Source organism: Macrotis lagotis, chromosome 3 (assembly GCF_037893015.1).
Source record: "Macrotis lagotis isolate mMagLag1 chromosome 3, bilby.v1.9.chrom.fasta, whole genome shotgun sequence".
NCBI classification, from domain to species: domain Eukaryota; kingdom Metazoa; phylum Chordata; class Mammalia; order Peramelemorphia; family Peramelidae; genus Macrotis; species Macrotis lagotis.
The window spans coordinates 271,488,023-271,505,258 of NC_133660.1; the positions used below are offsets into that span (position 1 = coordinate 271,488,023).

General features: G+C 47.1%; 2 protein-coding genes across 7 annotated transcripts in view; one reads left to right on the forward strand and one right to left on the reverse strand.

The window, feature by feature from the left end:
• Positions 1 to 11,867, reverse strand: HARBI1 (harbinger transposase derived 1). 4 transcript variants are annotated; one of them, XM_074230559.1, is made up of 3 exons: positions 11,735 to 11,867; positions 9,195 to 9,983; positions 1 to 700 (listed from the first exon to the last, which is right to left on the reverse strand). In XM_074230559.1, the coding sequence occupies exons 2-3, from the start codon at positions 9,862 to 9,864 to the stop codon at positions 324 to 326; spliced, it is 1,047 nt and encodes a 348-aa protein (XP_074086660.1). In that variant the 5' UTR covers positions 9,865 to 9,983; positions 11,735 to 11,867; the 3' UTR covers positions 1 to 323. The 4 variants fall into 4 exon arrangements, with proteins under 4 accessions (XP_074086660.1, XP_074086661.1, XP_074086657.1 ...); XM_074230560.1 differs by lacking the exon at positions 11,735 to 11,867 and adding an exon at positions 11,036 to 11,111; XM_074230556.1 differs by lacking the exon at positions 11,735 to 11,867 and adding an exon at positions 10,673 to 11,020.
• Positions 11,583 to 17,236, forward strand: part of ATG13 (autophagy related 13) — a 33,005-nt gene continuing 27,351 nt past the window's right edge. Inside the window, exon 1 of one of the 3 annotated variants that reach the window (XM_074230553.1) lies at positions 11,583 to 12,115. The gene's annotated coding sequence lies outside the window, so the exon portion shown is untranslated. The remainder of the gene's footprint in view (positions 12,116 to 17,236) is intronic. The other 2 variants (XM_074230554.1, XM_074230555.1) reach the window with 2 other exon arrangements.

Below are 17,236 nucleotides of genomic sequence, written 5' to 3' on the forward strand. Positions count from 1 at the left end.
TTCAGGTCAAAGAAATTTACTTTTATTAGAAATATTCTGATAATTGATGCACAAGTGGCAATGTTTGAATTAGCTGTTAATTACTTTAGTTTCCCCCTTTTCTTTTGTATATAAATCCTTAAGCTTTTGCCAGTCATTTAGTTTTAAAATAAATGGGTTTCAAATGAGTTCCCCAAAATGCCTAGAACTGTGGTTTTGATTTAGTTACTAAATTTGCAGGGGCATCTCATAAAAGGCAGACATGAACTATAAACAATGACAAGCATCCTCACACCAGTGGAGGCAGTCTCATGACTTGGATAAGCCCCCTCCTCCAGGCCACACTAGCTAAAGTGAGTGAGCATCAGTTCCTGGCGCACATGGTCAGCTTCTGAGTCCATGGCTTCCATCTGCTCAGGCTCTTCTTCTGGCTGCTCCAGATGTCCCGTCACTGGAGAAGACCACACATCCATTCCGTGTTCCAGAGAAATGTTGTGGAGCACACAGCAAGCTAAAATGATGTGACTGGACTTTTCAGGAGAGTACTGCAGGGCTCCCTTGGATCCATCCAGGCAACGGAATCTCGACTGGATGGTCCTAAATGTCTTCTCAATTACATTATGAGTTGCAGAATGGGCCATGTTATAGCGATATTCTGCAGGGGTTCCTGGAATATGAAGTGGGGTCATGAGCCAGGTGCGAAGGAAGAAGGAGCTATCACCTATATGGAAGAGAAAACATCAAAATCTTTTATTAGTGGAGTAAAATTTAAAAAGGGAATTGCTGAGAAACCACTCCGAGACCACACAGAGAAAAAGCAACCACATAAAGGACCGTGGTCCCTAAAAAAGATCAATAGGAGAATTTTAAGGAATGCTGGTGTCAGAAGCAGGACCTCTGGGCCTGGTTGATAATGAACTTAAGTAAAACAAGAGGGGAAAAACCCTAAAATGGTAACCTTCAGGATAACCCACATTTTCAAGGCAATGGGAAGATGGTAAACCAGCTGTAAGAGGCAAAGACTGCAGGGAAATTTCCATGATACTGGAGATGTTGTCCATTAACAAAATTTTTTCATTCCACCTAACAATCTAACAACCTAATGCTCCTATCCTCAGAGTGAATTCACAAGAAAGGTGTCTTAAGACACCTTTGTGGGGAATAACAATTCCTAAAAAACATAAACATTGGGTTCGAAACTTAACAGTATTTCCCAAATTAATGTGGCCATGGAATAATTAGAGGCTTAAAGTATAAGTGAAAGAACTCATGAATGTTATTCCGGGGAGTCTGGAATTTTCCACAGGGGGTCATAGATATATAGGGGTAAAAGACAAAAACATTAAAATCTAATCCCAAATCAAAAAATTGGCACATGTGTTATTGATGTAGATACAAGTTCCTAGTTGATATTTTAAGGAACAAAACATTGCTGGTATTCACATATTTTCATCACAAAGGGCAGGATTGGTGGACAATAGCTCCTTTACCCTCCTAAAAGAGAAATGAAAGAATCATCGCTTTGGTAAATATGTAAAGGACCTAAGAGGTGAACCACATCCAATCCCATCCCTTTTCAGATGAGGATCTATGAGACCCAGAGAAGGAAAGCAACGTAAATGAGCCCATATAGATGGGAAAGGACCAAGCCAAGCTTTCCACTAAGGTGCTCTCTGACTCAATGTCAATACAACTTCCTCTGCTGAAACGACTATGTATCAGGCATTATGGAAAGTGAAAAAAGACAAAAAAGAAAGCAACAATGGAAGAGCTACTACCTTCAATGAAGTTAGTCTTGGCAGAGACCCATAGATGTAAAGAGAGGGAAGATGCATACCATACCCCAGAGGCTTCCCAAGCAAAAGTTAAATGACCACACTTGTCCCCAGGGTTGTACAGGAGACTACTGGGCAGAAGAGAAAGTGAGGCATAGGAAAGAATAAATGGTGTAGCATATATGGTAGAAACTAGAGCAGAACTCAGAACTTCAAGGGGATGCTATTCAATACAATCATACTATTTTTCTAGATCAGGAAATACCAAGGCATTGAAGAAGCTAAGCTGATATGCAAAAAACAGTATTGAGTTGATCGAAAAATTAAAGCAGAGGTCAACTGAACCTCTGTAACTTTAAGTAGTTTACTTCCCTGCTTGAATGACCTAGGGAAATACTGTCAAAAAATTGGGGTGCAGTGTTCTAATCTAACACTGTGATGACTGGATGATATTTAATGATTATGACTCATTGCCTCTGGTAGATGAAAGGCCACACACAAGGTCATGATCTGAGGCTAATAGAAGCCTTGTTGAGGCCTCTCTTGTCCAACTGCTGATCCCTTGATATCTACCCATGATCTATTTCTGTGAATATTTATAGAATACTCATGAGCAGTGTGCTAAGCACCATAACAAACATACTGAAGCTGTTTCCTCCCCTTTGGATCTTCTATCTTGAAAAACTGGATGACTTTTCATAGTTAAATATTTCAAACTGTGAAACATAAATACCATAACACCTAAACTGAAATGCTAAATACCAGATCAAGTCACTGGCAGTTCATTTTATAAATGTATTAGCATACCTTGAAAATGTGCCCAGAGTTCTGAAAGTGGGCAAATGTTTTGATGCTCAATCTAAGAAAATTTCAAAAACAGTGAATTAAGAAAGCTTTGAAATATTTTTCCTTGGCTACTTCTTTTCTCATGGTTTAGTTCTACCTTATCTTTTGCTAGAATTGCTGATATTGGCTGGGGTAAAAAAAAAATTAATTCCCCAATTCAGAGGGCACTTGGAATTAGTTTCTAATCTTTAGTTTGAAAAAGAACAATCTCAGGTCTAAAACAGTTCCAAATGAGTCTTCAGGTTGCCAAGAGGGTTTGGCAAATTGGCAATTCTTATCAGGGTCTGGAAGCAACCTAGTATAAGAAACCTCAGACTAAGAATTGGGACACCTTGGTTCTAGGCATGTTTTGGGTAGTTCCAAGGTTACCTATCTGAATTGTGTGGCCTTTTATAGCTGCCTTCCTTGACACAACTGCAGTCAATGTGTATAAAGCGCTTTGTTCATTCATATGTGGGTTCCTGTATTTCTCTAAATTCGACAAATTATGAGGACAAAACACCATCATCATCTTCATCATCACTCACACTTCGTCAGTCAGAAAATATTTATTCAGTAATTACTATGTACCAGACACCATGTACTATGTACTTCATCAGTCAGAAAATATTTATTCAGCAATTACTATGTACCAGACACGATGGGAAGCTATAAAGACAAAATGGAAGAGTTGCTACCCTCAATTAAGTTACAGTCTTTTGGTGGAGACCCAAGAGTGCAGATGGAGAAAGATGAGATACACCCTACCCCAGAGGTCTCTGAGCAAAAGATAAGTGACCACACTTGTTCTCAATGGTGGAAAGGAGATTCCTGGGCAGGCTGGATACATCAAACATCAGAATCAAAAGCCAGATTATTGGGGAAAGAACCTATTTGAACAAAAATATTTATAGCAGCTTTTTTTTGTGGTAGCTAAAAACTGGGAATTGAGGGGATGTCCATCCATTGGGGAATGACTGAACAAGAAGTGACATGTAATTGTGATAGACTACTATTGTGCCATGACAAGCAGGATGCTTTTAGAAAACCCTGGAAAGACTTACATGAACTGAATATAAGTGAGCAGAACCAGAAGAACAATGTACACAGTAACAGCAACCCTATGATGAAGAACTGGGAAGGACTTATCTATTCTCAAGAAGACAAGGATTCATGATGAAAAATTCTATCTACCTCCAGAAAAAGAACTGATATTGTCTGAATTCAGACTAAAGCATACTTTCTTTCTTGTTTTCAGTCTTCTTGCACAAAATGAAAATAGTTCACATGATTGCACAATGTATAACCTTTATCAGCTTGCTAACTCTCTCAGAGAGGTGAGAAGGGAGGAAATGTGGAACTCAAAATTTAAAAAAAGCCAGATTATGTTTGCCAGCATGATCAGCCCAGGAAGGCATGTAGGCTGAGCCCTTTGGGAAACATGATCACCAGGGTGGGGCAAAAAACCCAGGCTCACCTGTTTGGAGGAGAGGTAAAGCCAGAGCAGGAAATTAGGTCATGGAGAAACAGACTTGATGGAGTCAGGTACACAGTGAGTCTCAGCCATCAAGTTCGGCCACACCTATCTTATCCCACAGATCACAGGTGTAATCTGGTCTCGACACACCTTTATCACAAAATTTTTAAAAATATCTTGACAGGCCAACTAGGTGGCACAGTGGAGAGAACCTTGGATTTGGAGTCAGTAACTCAAGTTCAAATCCAGCCTGTTTCCTCCACAGCACCAACATCTCATAGTGAGATAGTATTTGCAAAGTGCTGGGCCCAGGAGCAGCCACTCTGTAGGCCCTTCATTAAATATCTGTTGTCTTCTGCAGCCTCACAGTCCCATTCCTATACCTAATAAAACCCGCACTTTCAGGTATAACCCTCTTTTTCAGTTCTACTTTTTATAAACAAATGCTCATTCTTTTGGTGTTTGTTAAATCCAGATGAAAACCAAAAATTAATTTTAAAAAACTTCTCTACAAAGTTTCCAATGACTCTAATTGCCAAATGTAATAAAGGGCCTTTTCTCGGGCTTCATTCTCTTTTTTTCTGTTATTTTATTTTTTCCAATTCTGTACATAGTTTTCAACATGCATCTTTTTGTAAGTTTTGGGGTTCCACAATTATTTCTTTTTCTCTCTTTCCTCCCTCCTCACCCTGACAGTGAGTAATCTGATAAAGGTTGTACATGTATGATCATGTTTAAACTATTTCCATATTAGTCATGTTGTAAAAGAAGAAAAAAACATGAGAAAGAAAAAACAAGAAAGAAGTTTTAAAAAATGAACATAATATGCTTTGCTCTGCATTCAGACTCCATAATTTTTTCTCTGGATATGGATGGCGTTTTCCATCACAAGTTTTTTTAGAATTATTCTTGATCACTGAACCGCTGAGGGGAGCTTCGTCCATCATAGTCGACCATAAGATGTTGCTGTTAATGTATACAATGGTCTCTTGGTTCTTCTTAATTCATTTGCAAGTCTTTCCAGCTTTTCTGAAGTCTGCCCATCCAGGATTCTTGCAGGACAATGGTATCCCATTACATTCATATACCATAACTTTTTCGGTCATGCCCCAAACAATGGGCATTATCTCAATTTCTAATTCTTTGCCGCTACAAAAAGAGCAGCTACATTTTTTGTACATATGGATCTTTTTCCTTTGTTCATGATCTCTTTAGGATATAGACCTAGAAGTGATATTGCTGGATCAAAGGGTATACATACTTTTATTGCCCTTTGGGTATAGTTCTCAATTGTTTTTCAGAATGGTTGGATTAGTTCACAACTCCACAGTGTATGGGTGTCCCAGTTTTCCCACATTCTCTCCAGCACTGAACATTTTTCTTTTTATCATTTTAGCCAATCTTATGGATGTGAGGTGGTACCTGGAGAGTGGCTTAATCTCTAGTCAGTAATTATTTAGAGCATTTTTTCACATGTCTATAGATGGCTTTAATTTCTTCATCTGAAAACTGTTGTTCATGTCCTTTGACCATTTATCATCTGGAGAATGACTTGTATTCTTATAAATTTGGCTCAGTTCTCTCTCTCTCTCTCTCTCTCTCTCTCTGTATTTTATTTTATTTTGGTTTTTGCATGGCAATGGGATTAAGTGACTTGTCCAAGGTCACACAGCTAGGCAATTATTAAGTGTTTGAGGCCAGATTTGAACTCAGGTCCTCCAGACTCCAGGGCTGGTACTCTATCCACTGAGCCAGCTAGCTGCCGCCTCTCTACATAGTTAGAAAATGTCTCATCCTTCTTGACCTCTCTGAAGTCTTTGACTCAGTTGGGCCTCCTCTTCTGCATCTTCTTTCCTCTTGCTCTTTCCAGATTCTCTTCCTCCTTGTCTGAGCCTTCAGAGAATTCTTTGCTGAATATCTTCATCCAGATTATAGTTAGTACCTGGGGCTTTCCTCTAAGGCTCTATGCTAGGCCTTCTTCTCTACTTCATCTGGACTCTCACTTGGTGATCTCATCAGATTCAATTAGATTACTCCTCCAACCCTAACTTCTAGGTTCAGATCTCTACCTGCCTATTAGACATCTGGAGAGGGTGGGGGGAGGGAAGCAAGATTAGGGGGAAAAATTGTAAAACTCAAATAAAACCTTTAGACATCTGGAGAGCCACGTCCTAGTCACCTCAAACTCAACATGTACAAAACAGAATTCTCTCCCTTCCCATTAACATCCTCTCATGTCACCCAGGCTTACAGTCAGCTTCTGCTTGTCACTAGAACTCATCTCACAGAGCCAATCTGTTGTCGTCTTGTTTCCACCTTTCCAATCCAGCTTCCGTACACCTCATTCTCTCCGCTCCCACAGTCACAGTCCTCGCACCTTAGGCTCAGTCAGTCACAACCACCTGCTAACTGGCATCCTGCCTCTGCCAGACAAGGCCTGTCCTGGTAGTCTTGTTTTCTCCTCTCCCCAAACTAGCGTATTCCTTCTGAGCTGACCTCTTACCCGCACCGTGTGTACTTTATACATAGCTAGTTGTTTACAGTTAGAATGTAAACTGCTTGAGGGCAGAACCTGGGATTCTGCCCAGCACCCCCCACACAAAAGAACTTAATAAATGAAGATGATAATAGAAATGAGAGAGCTGCCTAGAACCCTAGAGCTAAGCAGTCACTTACTCAGTGTCCCAAGGTTAAGATGGGTCAGAGGTCAAAGGGGAGACTTGAACCCCCAGGTTTTCCTGGCTCCAAAGGCTCCTTTCTATCCAGTAAGCTAAAGTGGCTTTCAGTGATTCCATCTTGCTTGTTACCATGCTCTACAGGCATCGGAGGCCCTGTGTTGAGCACTGGTTCCTTTCTTCTTTTGCATCCACTCTCCTTCTCCACTAGTATGGAGACTAGGACTTTCTCCAATATTCCTTCCTAATTTAATCATCTTACTAGGAGGTGTGTCAGCATTTGTAGTTTAAAATTATCCGTGCTACCATTTCTTTGAAACTAATAGAGAAACTAGATTATAAACAGTAAAATAAGGTTAAAAGATACCAGTTGGGAGCAGCTAGGTGGTGCTGTGAAAGAAGCCTCAAGTCAGGAGGATCTATGGTTAAAATCCAGTCTCTGACTCTTACTAGCCACAATTCACTTATCCTGATTACAACAACAACAACAAAAACACCAATTATATATTCTGCATCCAAAGGGTAGCTTGACGCTTCTGATACTAAACTCTACTTTGTTTTAAAATTTCTCAACTTCTGCCTTGTTCTGATGTTATTCTACTCCATTAGGGTTCTAGGTGAACATTTATGGGTCCCTTAATTCCACTCAAGCCTCAAAGTGTTTCATGGCCAAATTTTTTTAGGAAAAGCTATGCTAAATCATTTCTAAGGCCCCTTTCAACTCTGAAATTCTGTTTTTGTTTTTATTCTATGTTTATGGTTTTTTGAATGCATTGTAAATCCAGATTGCCCTACCTAGGATATAAAAGAGGATACTTTTTTAGATGAAATGAGTTAATTCTCAGGTGCTGCCTGGAAATAAACATTCTGTTGACTCAGCTCCAATGGCCAGTTCATTGCTAGTTATTTTATTGGTGCCTTTTGTTTTCACGCCACAGACATTTCTTAATATGTCCTTTCCCCTTGAAACTTCTCCCTGTTACAAAGATGAACTGTTCAACTTTACTGCTTGCTCTTCCACAGAGAAGTCAAGGCTCTCCTTGAGAAACCTTCATTTCACAACCAGTCACCTGAGAGAACCACCTGGGTCCAATGGGGCTGCCCCACAGGACGCCATGACAGAGACTAGGGAGCCACTGCCGAGAAGATGCTGCTGCTGCTGCTGCTGGCTGGGCAAGAGGGAAAGATTACAGATAACACTTGGAGGTAGTAGGTCTGGTGAAGCTTTTTCTCCAACAGAAGAAGCTTATGCATGTTTAAAACATGAGAAGGTGAAAAAAAGAAATGAGTAGATAAAGCAATGTTGAGGATTTGAGAGAGGGGGAGATAATTGAGTTTACCTGTTGCAAAAGAGAAGAGGGCTTGAAATCACATGTCCATTTTGGCCTCAGCAAGAATGGCCACCTCATTGTTAAAGACTATGAAAAACAAGAAGGGAGTGATGAGGGATTTTAAATAAAGAGGAGGAACTCTTGCCAAGATCACTGCCAGGGCCTCCTAAGTGAACTAACTAATGCAAGTCTCTTGGCATAGTGGTTTTCCTCACCAGCGGATTAGAACATTTCATTCCTCTTGACTTTATAAGCTTCAATGATTTTCTGTTGTTTTTAGGATAAGATAAAAATCTCTCATTTAGTTATAAAGCTCTTCACATGCTTGCTGCCACCAAACTGTCCCTGGCCATGCCCTCTCTCCCCTTCTACATACTCTGATCTAATTAGAGTGGTCTTTTGGATCCTCACATATAACACTCCATCTTTCATTACACTCCCTGGGAAGGTGTCCCCTCCTTGTAGAATACCCCTCTTCTTCCACATGCTACTCAAACTCAACCTTCTAGACAATTTTTCTATGATCCCACCCTATGATCCTACTCTCCAGGGACCTGGTATGTGGCTTCAGTCAACCACTTTGCCTTTGCTCTCCAAATATTCTAGATATGAGCTTGCCTCCACTATGTATAAGCCCCTGATGAGAAGGGATGTAGTTTCTCAGTACCCTTCACAGGGCCTGGCAAGAGGACTGATTCAACCACCTCTAATGGTAGGATTGGGAATGTTCTCTTTGGATACAGAGCAGAACTACTCTACAATTTAATAAGTGGTCTTCACAGGGCCTCTGGAATGTGCAAATACCGATAGTACTGAAATACCCCATTTAGATGTTCCATCCTCCCCTATCCTATGACTCCCACAAGGTCAGTGCCTGGGGAGGAAAAAAAACTAAGTGAAAAATTAAATAGCTGGAATCAAAAGCTAACCCTGGCTCCTGATGGTCCTCTTCTATCAGCAAAGTTACCTTTCCCTCTTTAGTGACAATACCTCTTGTTTTATGAGAACATACTTTAATGAAACTAGAGAACAAGCAGAGGGGTAAGATTAACCAAACTTACTGAGTTCCTCAGCCTAATGGAGACCCAGAGTTTCAGGTATTAAGGTTCCTTAGCCCCATGTTCACACTTACCCAGGAGCCAGCAGCCTCTGTGAATGCCTGCTTCAAACTGACTCCTCAGAGCCGACTGCTGCAGGACAGCCCAGTCCTGGAGGCTGCCCGGCCAGTTTGTCTCCACGTTCAGCAGGGACCCCCGAATGTCACACACCATCAGACAGTTTAAAGAGTGCAGGCCCTTACGGTTCACATAGGACAAGTCTTCAGCATTGGGAGCCTTGATCCCGACATGGATGCAGTCGACGACTCCAATCACACCTGGCATTCCTGCTAGCCCATAGAATTCGTCCTTCAGACTCTGAATAGACGTCTCATCTTCTGGGAAGTGGATGAATTGAGAGGCCCTTTCCACTAGGGCTTCTGTGACATTGGCAACGCAGCGGCTCATCGAAGCCTGACTGATGCCAATGGTATCTCCCATGCGGGTCTGAAAGGAGCCGGAAGTATAAAAGCCCAGTGCCGCAAGGATCTGGGTCTCTGGGCTGATGGCCCTGGACCTTTGAGTGGGTCGAGAAAGGCTGGCTCCCAAGAGGTCCACCAAATAGTAAATAAATTTTCGTGGAAATCCGTACATTGCCATAAGGTATTCATCAGTCACATCATCGAGCTTAAAGCGGTCCAAAGTCCGGTGACCTCGGCCATAAAGCAAGAGGTCACAGTCCAGAACAGTTATCGGTATGGCCATGCTGACTTCAATCAGAGGGCCAGGAGCTCTAACTGAGACAGCCAGAAGCTACATGAGGACCACTCGGAATTCAAAAGTTAGCCGTTTCTTAAACAGTTTAACAACTTGTCATCTTGTCTCTGTGGAAACCAAATGGAAATAAATCAGAAAATTGAAGGCTTTTTTTGGCCTTGCCTTTGTTGGAAGTTTGAGGTCAAGTGAGAGGCTGGCCTAGGATTTATCCTGGAGAGATGAGCTCATTTAACTTGTTATTTACTCTGAGGTCACCTTCTGCTCTCATCTAATATTTAAGCTATTCTCACACACAAAAATGTCAAAAGTCTGACGGTTGTGATGACGTACAAAGGATCCACTGTAAATAAGGCCCAATGAGGTGGGAGGGGTGAGAGAGGAGCCGGAGCGGAGTATAGTCCAATCCTAGCACTATCTGGGTACAGGGCCATGGCCAAGTCCCCCAAGGCTCAACTTGCTCAGCTGTAAGATGGTCCTTTCAGGCACTTTTTATAATTCTCTCTATCCCCTTTAAAAAATATGGCCCTGGGCGGCTAGGTGGGGCAGTGGATAGAGCACCGGCCCTGGAGTCAGGAGGACCTGGGTTCAAATCTGGCCTCAAACACTTAATAATGACCTAGCTGTGTGGCCTTGGGCAAAGCCACTTAACCCCATTGCCTTGCAAATTAAAAAAAATAATAACAAAATAAAATAAAAATAAAAAATATGGGCTACAAGCAAGACTCTCTAAAGTGGGGTTGGTGAAGCAGGAGGACCCAGTCCTGCAAAGTGGCCGCTCCGAGGGAGCAAGGCCCACCTGGCGCTTCTCTGCCTGCTTCTAGGCCCAGGTGGGAAGGCATTTCCAGGGAGGCGGCGCCGGGCTAGGTGGGCGCTCCAGACACAAGCTGGTCCTCAGGCACGAGTGGAGGCCTCCGGATGCCGCCTGCGGCCGGGCACAGCTGGCACCCCTGCACCGGCCGCCGGGCCTGGGCCTGCCCCGCAGGGCCCTCCTCCCGTGCCGGGCACCAGCCTCCTCGGCAGTGCCCTCCTGGGGGGCCCCTCCGGCCTCCCGGTGTCGGGGAAGCACAGGGGCACAACGGCCCGCTCTGCGCGGCCTGGGCTCGAGGCCCACCTCCGGGCCCGCGCCCTCCCGGGTCTGATCCCATGCAAGGGGCCTCACCCCGGCCCGCCACCCGCCGCGCCGTGCCCGCGAGGCCGCCTCCGCCCCGCCACGCCGACTGCGCGGCCGCCCGGCCCCGGCGCCACGGCGCAGACTCGGCCCCACCCCGCCCTCGGCCGCCCGGCCCCGGCGCCACGGCGCAGACTCGGCCCCGCCCCGCCCTCGGCCGCCCGGCCCCGGCGCCACTGCGCAGACTCGGCCCCGCCCCGCCCTCGGCCGGCCCGCCGCCCGGCCCCGGCGCCACGGCGCAGACTCGGCCCCGCCCCGCCCTCGGCTGGCCCGCCGCCCGGCCCCGGCGCCACGGCGCAGACTCGGCCCCGCCCCGCCCTCGGCTGGCCCGCCGCCCGGCCCCGGCGCCACGGCGCAGACTCGGCCCCGCCCCGCCCTCGGCTGGCCCGCCGCCCGGCCCCGGCGCCACTGCGCAGACTCGGTCCCGCCCCGCCCTCGGCCGCCCGGCCCCGGCGCCACTGCGCAGACTCGGCCCCGCCCCGCCCTCGGCTGGCCCGCCGCCCGGGGGCGCCCCAGCGTGGCTCCGGGAGAGGCGCCACCCGCCACTGCGCAGAATCGCTGCCCGGGCCGCCCCGCCCTCTGGCCCCGCCCCCTCGCCGCCCCCTCGCCGGCTCCCTCCGGCCCCCTAGCCTGCGGTTTCCGCCTGGTAGATTCCACACGGCGTCCGGGTCCCCTTTGCCTTCTTCTGACCTTCTCCGCTCCGTTTTCTGCCCCGCCCGAGGTGGGCCCTCCGGCCGCGGGTGACTTCCAGCGGAGGCGGCCCGGCCTTCCGCGGGCTTCGGGGCCGGGCGGGGACGCGTGGCGGTCGCGAGGGCGGAAGCGAAAGTGCGGCTGCGGACGGACGTCGGGCTTCCCCCGGGCCCGCCCCTCCCCCCTCCTCCAGCGAAGCGGATGAAAACAAACAGCGGCGATGGCGGCGCCTGGAGCCGGGAGGCCGCGGGGCTGGCGCCGGAGCCGGAGCTGCGCGTGACCCGGCCGGGCCCGAAGGCGGAGCCGGAGGCGGCGGGAGCCCCAGCGCGCAGGCCGGAGGAGGCGCCCCGGGCCCCGGAATGCGAGCCCCGCGCGCCGCAGGTAGGGCCGCCCCCCGCCGGGAGCCGGGAGCCGGGGCGGGAGAGGAGGGCGGCCCGGGCGGCCTCCGCCCGCCCTCGGCTCCCCGGGGCCCCCGGGCCGGCCTTGGAGGAGAGGAGGAAGGGAAGGCCCCCGGGCCCGGGGTCTCCTCAGCCCGAGGGCTGCCCCGGAGAGTCGGGTCCGAGTGGGGGGCTGTGGCCCCCCGAGCAAGGGGGACCCGGGGCGGCCGGGGGGCGCGGGGGGCGCCGGCCCTGGAGTCAGGAGGCCCAGGGTTCAAACCCGGCCCAGACCCCTCAAAGTCACCCAGCCGCGTGGCCCCGTCAGAAAAGCCTGAAGCATGAAACAGGCGAATTCCGGCCGTGAAACGCGCCCTGTCCAGCGCCGGAGCACGAGCCCCGAGGCTCGGGCGGGCTTTCCAGCCGGGGGGACTCCCCGGCCCCACCGGGGGTCTTCCTGGCAAAGACGACCGAGTGGTTACAAATGAGGACGCTGAGGCAGGATTTGAACCCACGCCTTGCAGGCTCCAGCCTAAGTGCTCTACGCCCCGAGGCACGGCCGCTAGGGTCGAGAACCCAACCCAAGTTCAGGGTGACCTCAGACGCCGGACCCTCCCTAGCCGGGTGGCTGCCTCACGCCCAGGGGCACCCCGTCTTCCCGATCCTTCTCTGGCCACTGGGCCCAGATGGCTCCGGAGGACCAGGTGAGGCCTGTGCCTTAGCCAGCCCCCCTCACTCAAATCCAGTCCCTGATGTTGGGGCCTTCCTTGAGACCCAGGACAAGCAACAACGAAATCTCGGGTCCCTCCCCCCTCTTTTCTTCCCCATCTTCTTCAGGCCTCTCTCTACCAAAAAAATGTCTCTCACTGGGCACTATTCAAAGGTAGTGTAATAGAGTAAAGGAGCAGAGCGGCCTCTGATCCTTCCTAGTTGGAAACACGTCACTGAACTTCTGGCCTCAGTTTCCTCATCTGTAAAGTAAGAGGAATAACGCCTGCCGTGCAGTGCAGCCGGCATTCCATACCCATCCTGTGCCTCTCAATATAGGAGGACGAGGAGCCGGAAGATCTGGCTTCAAGTCCTGCCACACATTCCTGCTCCCCCAGGACTTTGGGAAAGTCAGTCCTCAGAGCAACTCCCTTAGAACAAAAATGTTAGAGAAAGTAGTGGTCTGCTTTGATTAGAAAGAGTTTCCTCATCTGGAAATCTGAATGCCAGTGAAATCACGGGTCCATCTCCTCCCCTGGGGTGTCAAGCCTCGGGCTTCAATATGGGAACCCAAGGAGAAATGATAGTCCCTGCCCTGATGTCATTTAGGTCTCCTGCCTTGGCTGTTGCAGTGGATGGTAGACTTCTTAACCTCAGTGGCCAACTACCAGAAAATCTTTGTCATCCAGTGGTAAGCTTAGTGCTGGAAAGGACTGTAGGACAATTTTCCTCATTTTTTAGTGGTGAAAAGTGAAGTGACTACTCAGAGCTAGCTTTGTTTTTTTCAAGATTTTTATTTTGAATTTTACAGTTTTCCCCCTCATCTTACTTCGCTGCTCCCACAGAATAGCCTCCTCCTTTCTTATTCTGAATTTGTTTGCTTCACTTCACTAATGCTTTTTAATGTCTGCATAGTGTTTCTATTCAACTAGACTGTCGACTATTTTCCTCTTTTCACCTTTAGAACAGTTGGGTCTTTGTTAGGTTGATGAGTGGTTATTACTGTACTGTGAATATGAGATGGGTGCTCAGTGTGGACCAGAGGGAGAATGGATGTCTCTTAGGTGTGTACTATTTCTAAAGACCTTAGTCAGCAGGAACCTTGTCTCCTGGATCTCTGTTCAACTAACAAAACCCCAAATGGTTCACTTGAACAAACTGGTGCCAATTAACCACAGAGATAAATTCCCCCCTCCCATTTCTGTCACCCAGGACCTTCCACTTGGGGACCACAGTGAGTACAGAGAATTATGTAGTAATGGTGCCTTTAACAATTTTGTGACTGTGAAAGAAGGAATGAGGAGGGCTAAAGTGGCCCATCCAGTTTAGATTTCAGAAAATCACAAATCCTTTTCTGTTCTCCTTTTTGTTTGTTTTAATTTTTGTAAGACAGTGGGGTTAAGTGGCTTGCCCAAGGCCACACAGCTATAAGTGTCTGAGGCCTGATTTGAACTCAGGTCCTCCTGACTCCAGGGCCAGTGCTCTATCCACTGTGCCACCTAGCCGCCCCCTCTGTTCTCTTTTTTAATCGATATTTAGGTTTGGAAACAATTATTTGTATTCAAGTAAGCCAACTCTGACTCTGTATTGATGAATATTCTGACTTGAGGTCACAGGATTGAGTAAAGGATTTTGTTTTATTTAAGGGCAAAAAGGGAACTCTGGCCCAGGCCTGTGCCCCTCAGTTGGGTTTGGCCTATGCCCTCGAGGATAGCTCTTGATTGGAAAGAGCTCTTTATCTTGGGCACAGTCCAGGCACGATTTACAGGAAATAAGAACTGGAATAACCTGCACTCTGCAGAGCTGTGTGTTCCCTCTCTTGGTGGGCACATTTGGCTGTAACTCTGCAGTCAGTTTATAGAACAGACTAAAGAACATACTGAGCAACCCTGGGGTGGCCTGCACCATCTCAGCTCTATTGTCAGCAGTTTTGCTGTATTTCATGAAAAGCTTTTTTCCCCTTTTCTTTGCTAGGCGGGGGTTGTTGGGGGGGGGGGGAGTCTGGAGATGTGATTTCATGAGTCTTGACTTGCAATCCTTGAGAAGACTGGGGAGGAAAGTGTCTTTCTGCACTCCAAGTCCTAGGGACTTTGGGACTTTGCTTTTGAGATGAGACTCTTAAGTATGTTTAAAGTTTTGTGAAATCTGAATCATCTTGGAATGAACTGTCTATAAACCAAGTGATTGTGTTTTGGAGTCTGCTTTAAATGGGATGCCTGCATCTGAGAAGAACTGCTCCCACTAGTGTCCCTGTGGAAGCTTGTAAGCACCTACTGTGTGCCAGATGCACCCACAAAAGCCAAATGGCCCCCTCCCTGAAGGACCAGACATTTCAAGGGGGAAATTACTTCTCTGCAGAAAAAGAAAACGAGGCTAAGTATTCAGAGCCAGATGGCCTGCAATTAGGAAAACCTAATCCAGACTGTAAGTACTAGCTGTGGGACTCTGGGCAAGTCACTTGAGCCTGTTTGCCCCAATTTCCTTATCTGTCAGATGAACTGGAGAAGGAAATGGCAAACCACTCCAAGTCCTTTTCCAAGAAAACCCCAGATGGGGAGTCACAGAGAGTCCAACTTGACTGAAAAACAGCTACACCCAAGAAACAATTGGAGAGTGGGGAGCACTAGTTCTAGGCCTGTCTGAAAGGCCTCTCTCTAGGAGGTGGCACTTGAGCTAAACCAGTTTTCAATTATAATGGAGGGTAGAGGAAGGTTCCATTATCTAGTAGCAGATGGGGAAAAAAAGATGTGTAGTCCTTCAAATGTTAGTGTAGCCTGTGAAACCACTTCCTTAGTGTTGATGGAAGGTTTTATAAAATGGTGTTGATGTACCCTTAGTTTGCCCTGAGAAAGCTATAGGCTTCCCAATTAGAACTGACCAGCCCTGGTTTCCTTCTGCTTGATCACAAAGGGAGGGGGAAAGAGGTAAACTCACCTGCCACAAAAGAAAAAACTCAGAGCCTGGATCCTGCTGAGTGAGTATGGGTCAGTGGCCTTGTGGTAGAGGAATTTTTGGAAAGAGAAATATTTTGTTCTCTTTGTACTGAACTTGTATTTTACATTTAACACCAACCTTTCTTCCCTTGTCCAGGCTGTCCAGATGAGGTCTGTGAACTTTTAGTAAAATACCTTGCCTCTTCCCAGCAGGGACTCAATAAATCCATGCCCCCAGACACAAGGCTAGCTCCTGTCAACAAAACAGGATCCCTGCCTCAGCCTGGAAGGATGAGCTACTAGCCCTCTTTTATGGGCCCCTAATTACCTCAACTTCCCACCCCTTTAAAAGCTTACCTTTTGAGAGGTGGTTACCCCACTTTTGGGGAGCATGATCCCCCAACAAATCTCTCATACTCCTATACCTCTCCTTACTGCCTATCCTCTCATGGCTGCTGCCCTGTTGCAACTGCTCCCTTAGCTTCTGCTAAGCACAGCAATACTTAAACCTTTTTGTCCCCAAATACATGTGGGTCAAAGCTGGTACTTTTGTGCATTTATCACATTTGAACCTAAAACTAGACCACCCTAAAAAACATTTTCCAAAAACGTTTTTAAACTTCATTCTTAAATTTCTCCAATTGGTTCCCTCTTCCTCCGAGTCCACTTGGGGAAGCCACTGCTATTCATTTATTGGACTATTACTGTAATGTTGATTCCCACTTTACAGATTAGGATATCGAGGCCACCTAGATGGTCATGAGGATAGAATAAGAGACAGATTTCTCCTGACTCTCCAAGTTCATCACATTTTCCATGACACAGGGATCAGCAGACTTATGAAGTTAGAATTGCTGATCAGATATCCAGTAAGATTGGGCAGCAGGAGTGTAGATGTTGTATATGTCTGGATGATTGGAGAGCCATCCAAGCTGCTCTGTAATAGGAAATGATGAGATCTGTGAAAGAGGAGAAGGCTCAGGACAGGGCAACCTGCTCCCCATTAAACCTCATCATTCAAGAGAAACTGCCCTCTCCAAAGTTACTCTTCTTTTGATCACCACATTTAATGATGCCTCCTGGGTTTTCAGGATAGTGCTCTCTGGATTCTCCTTATGAGGCCACTCCCCAGTCAGAGCCCTGGGTGTGGACCCTCTTCTGTCCCTCTCTGCTGTTTTTCATGGTGATCTCATTAACTCCCAAAGATTCATTTGTATCTCAGGGTGATTCTTAATTCTTTTTATCCAACCCTAATCTTTTTGATGACTTCTAGACTCCTTCAGGCTACTGGATTTTCCAACCAATAGCTAAATGAACAGCATGCCCAGAACTGAACTTGTCAACCTCAACTCTTCACTTGCCTCTCTTCCCTAAGGCCTATCAGTTTTACCTTTGGAGCACACCCATTGTCTCCTGATCTTGCCTCTTCACTGCCACAGCTGGACATTGGACAGGCCTTCCACTCCCTCCTATCCTCCACTCATCTG

Coding starts and splice junctions, on each gene's coding strand:
- HARBI1 (XM_074230559.1), bottom strand. CDS start 9,864: ATGGCCATACCGATAACTGTTCTGGACTGTGACCTCTTGCTTTATGGC. Junction 701..9,194: donor CAGAGGCTGCTGGCTCCTGG/GTAAGTGTGAAC, acceptor TCTTCCATATAG/GTGATAGCTCCTTCTTCCTT.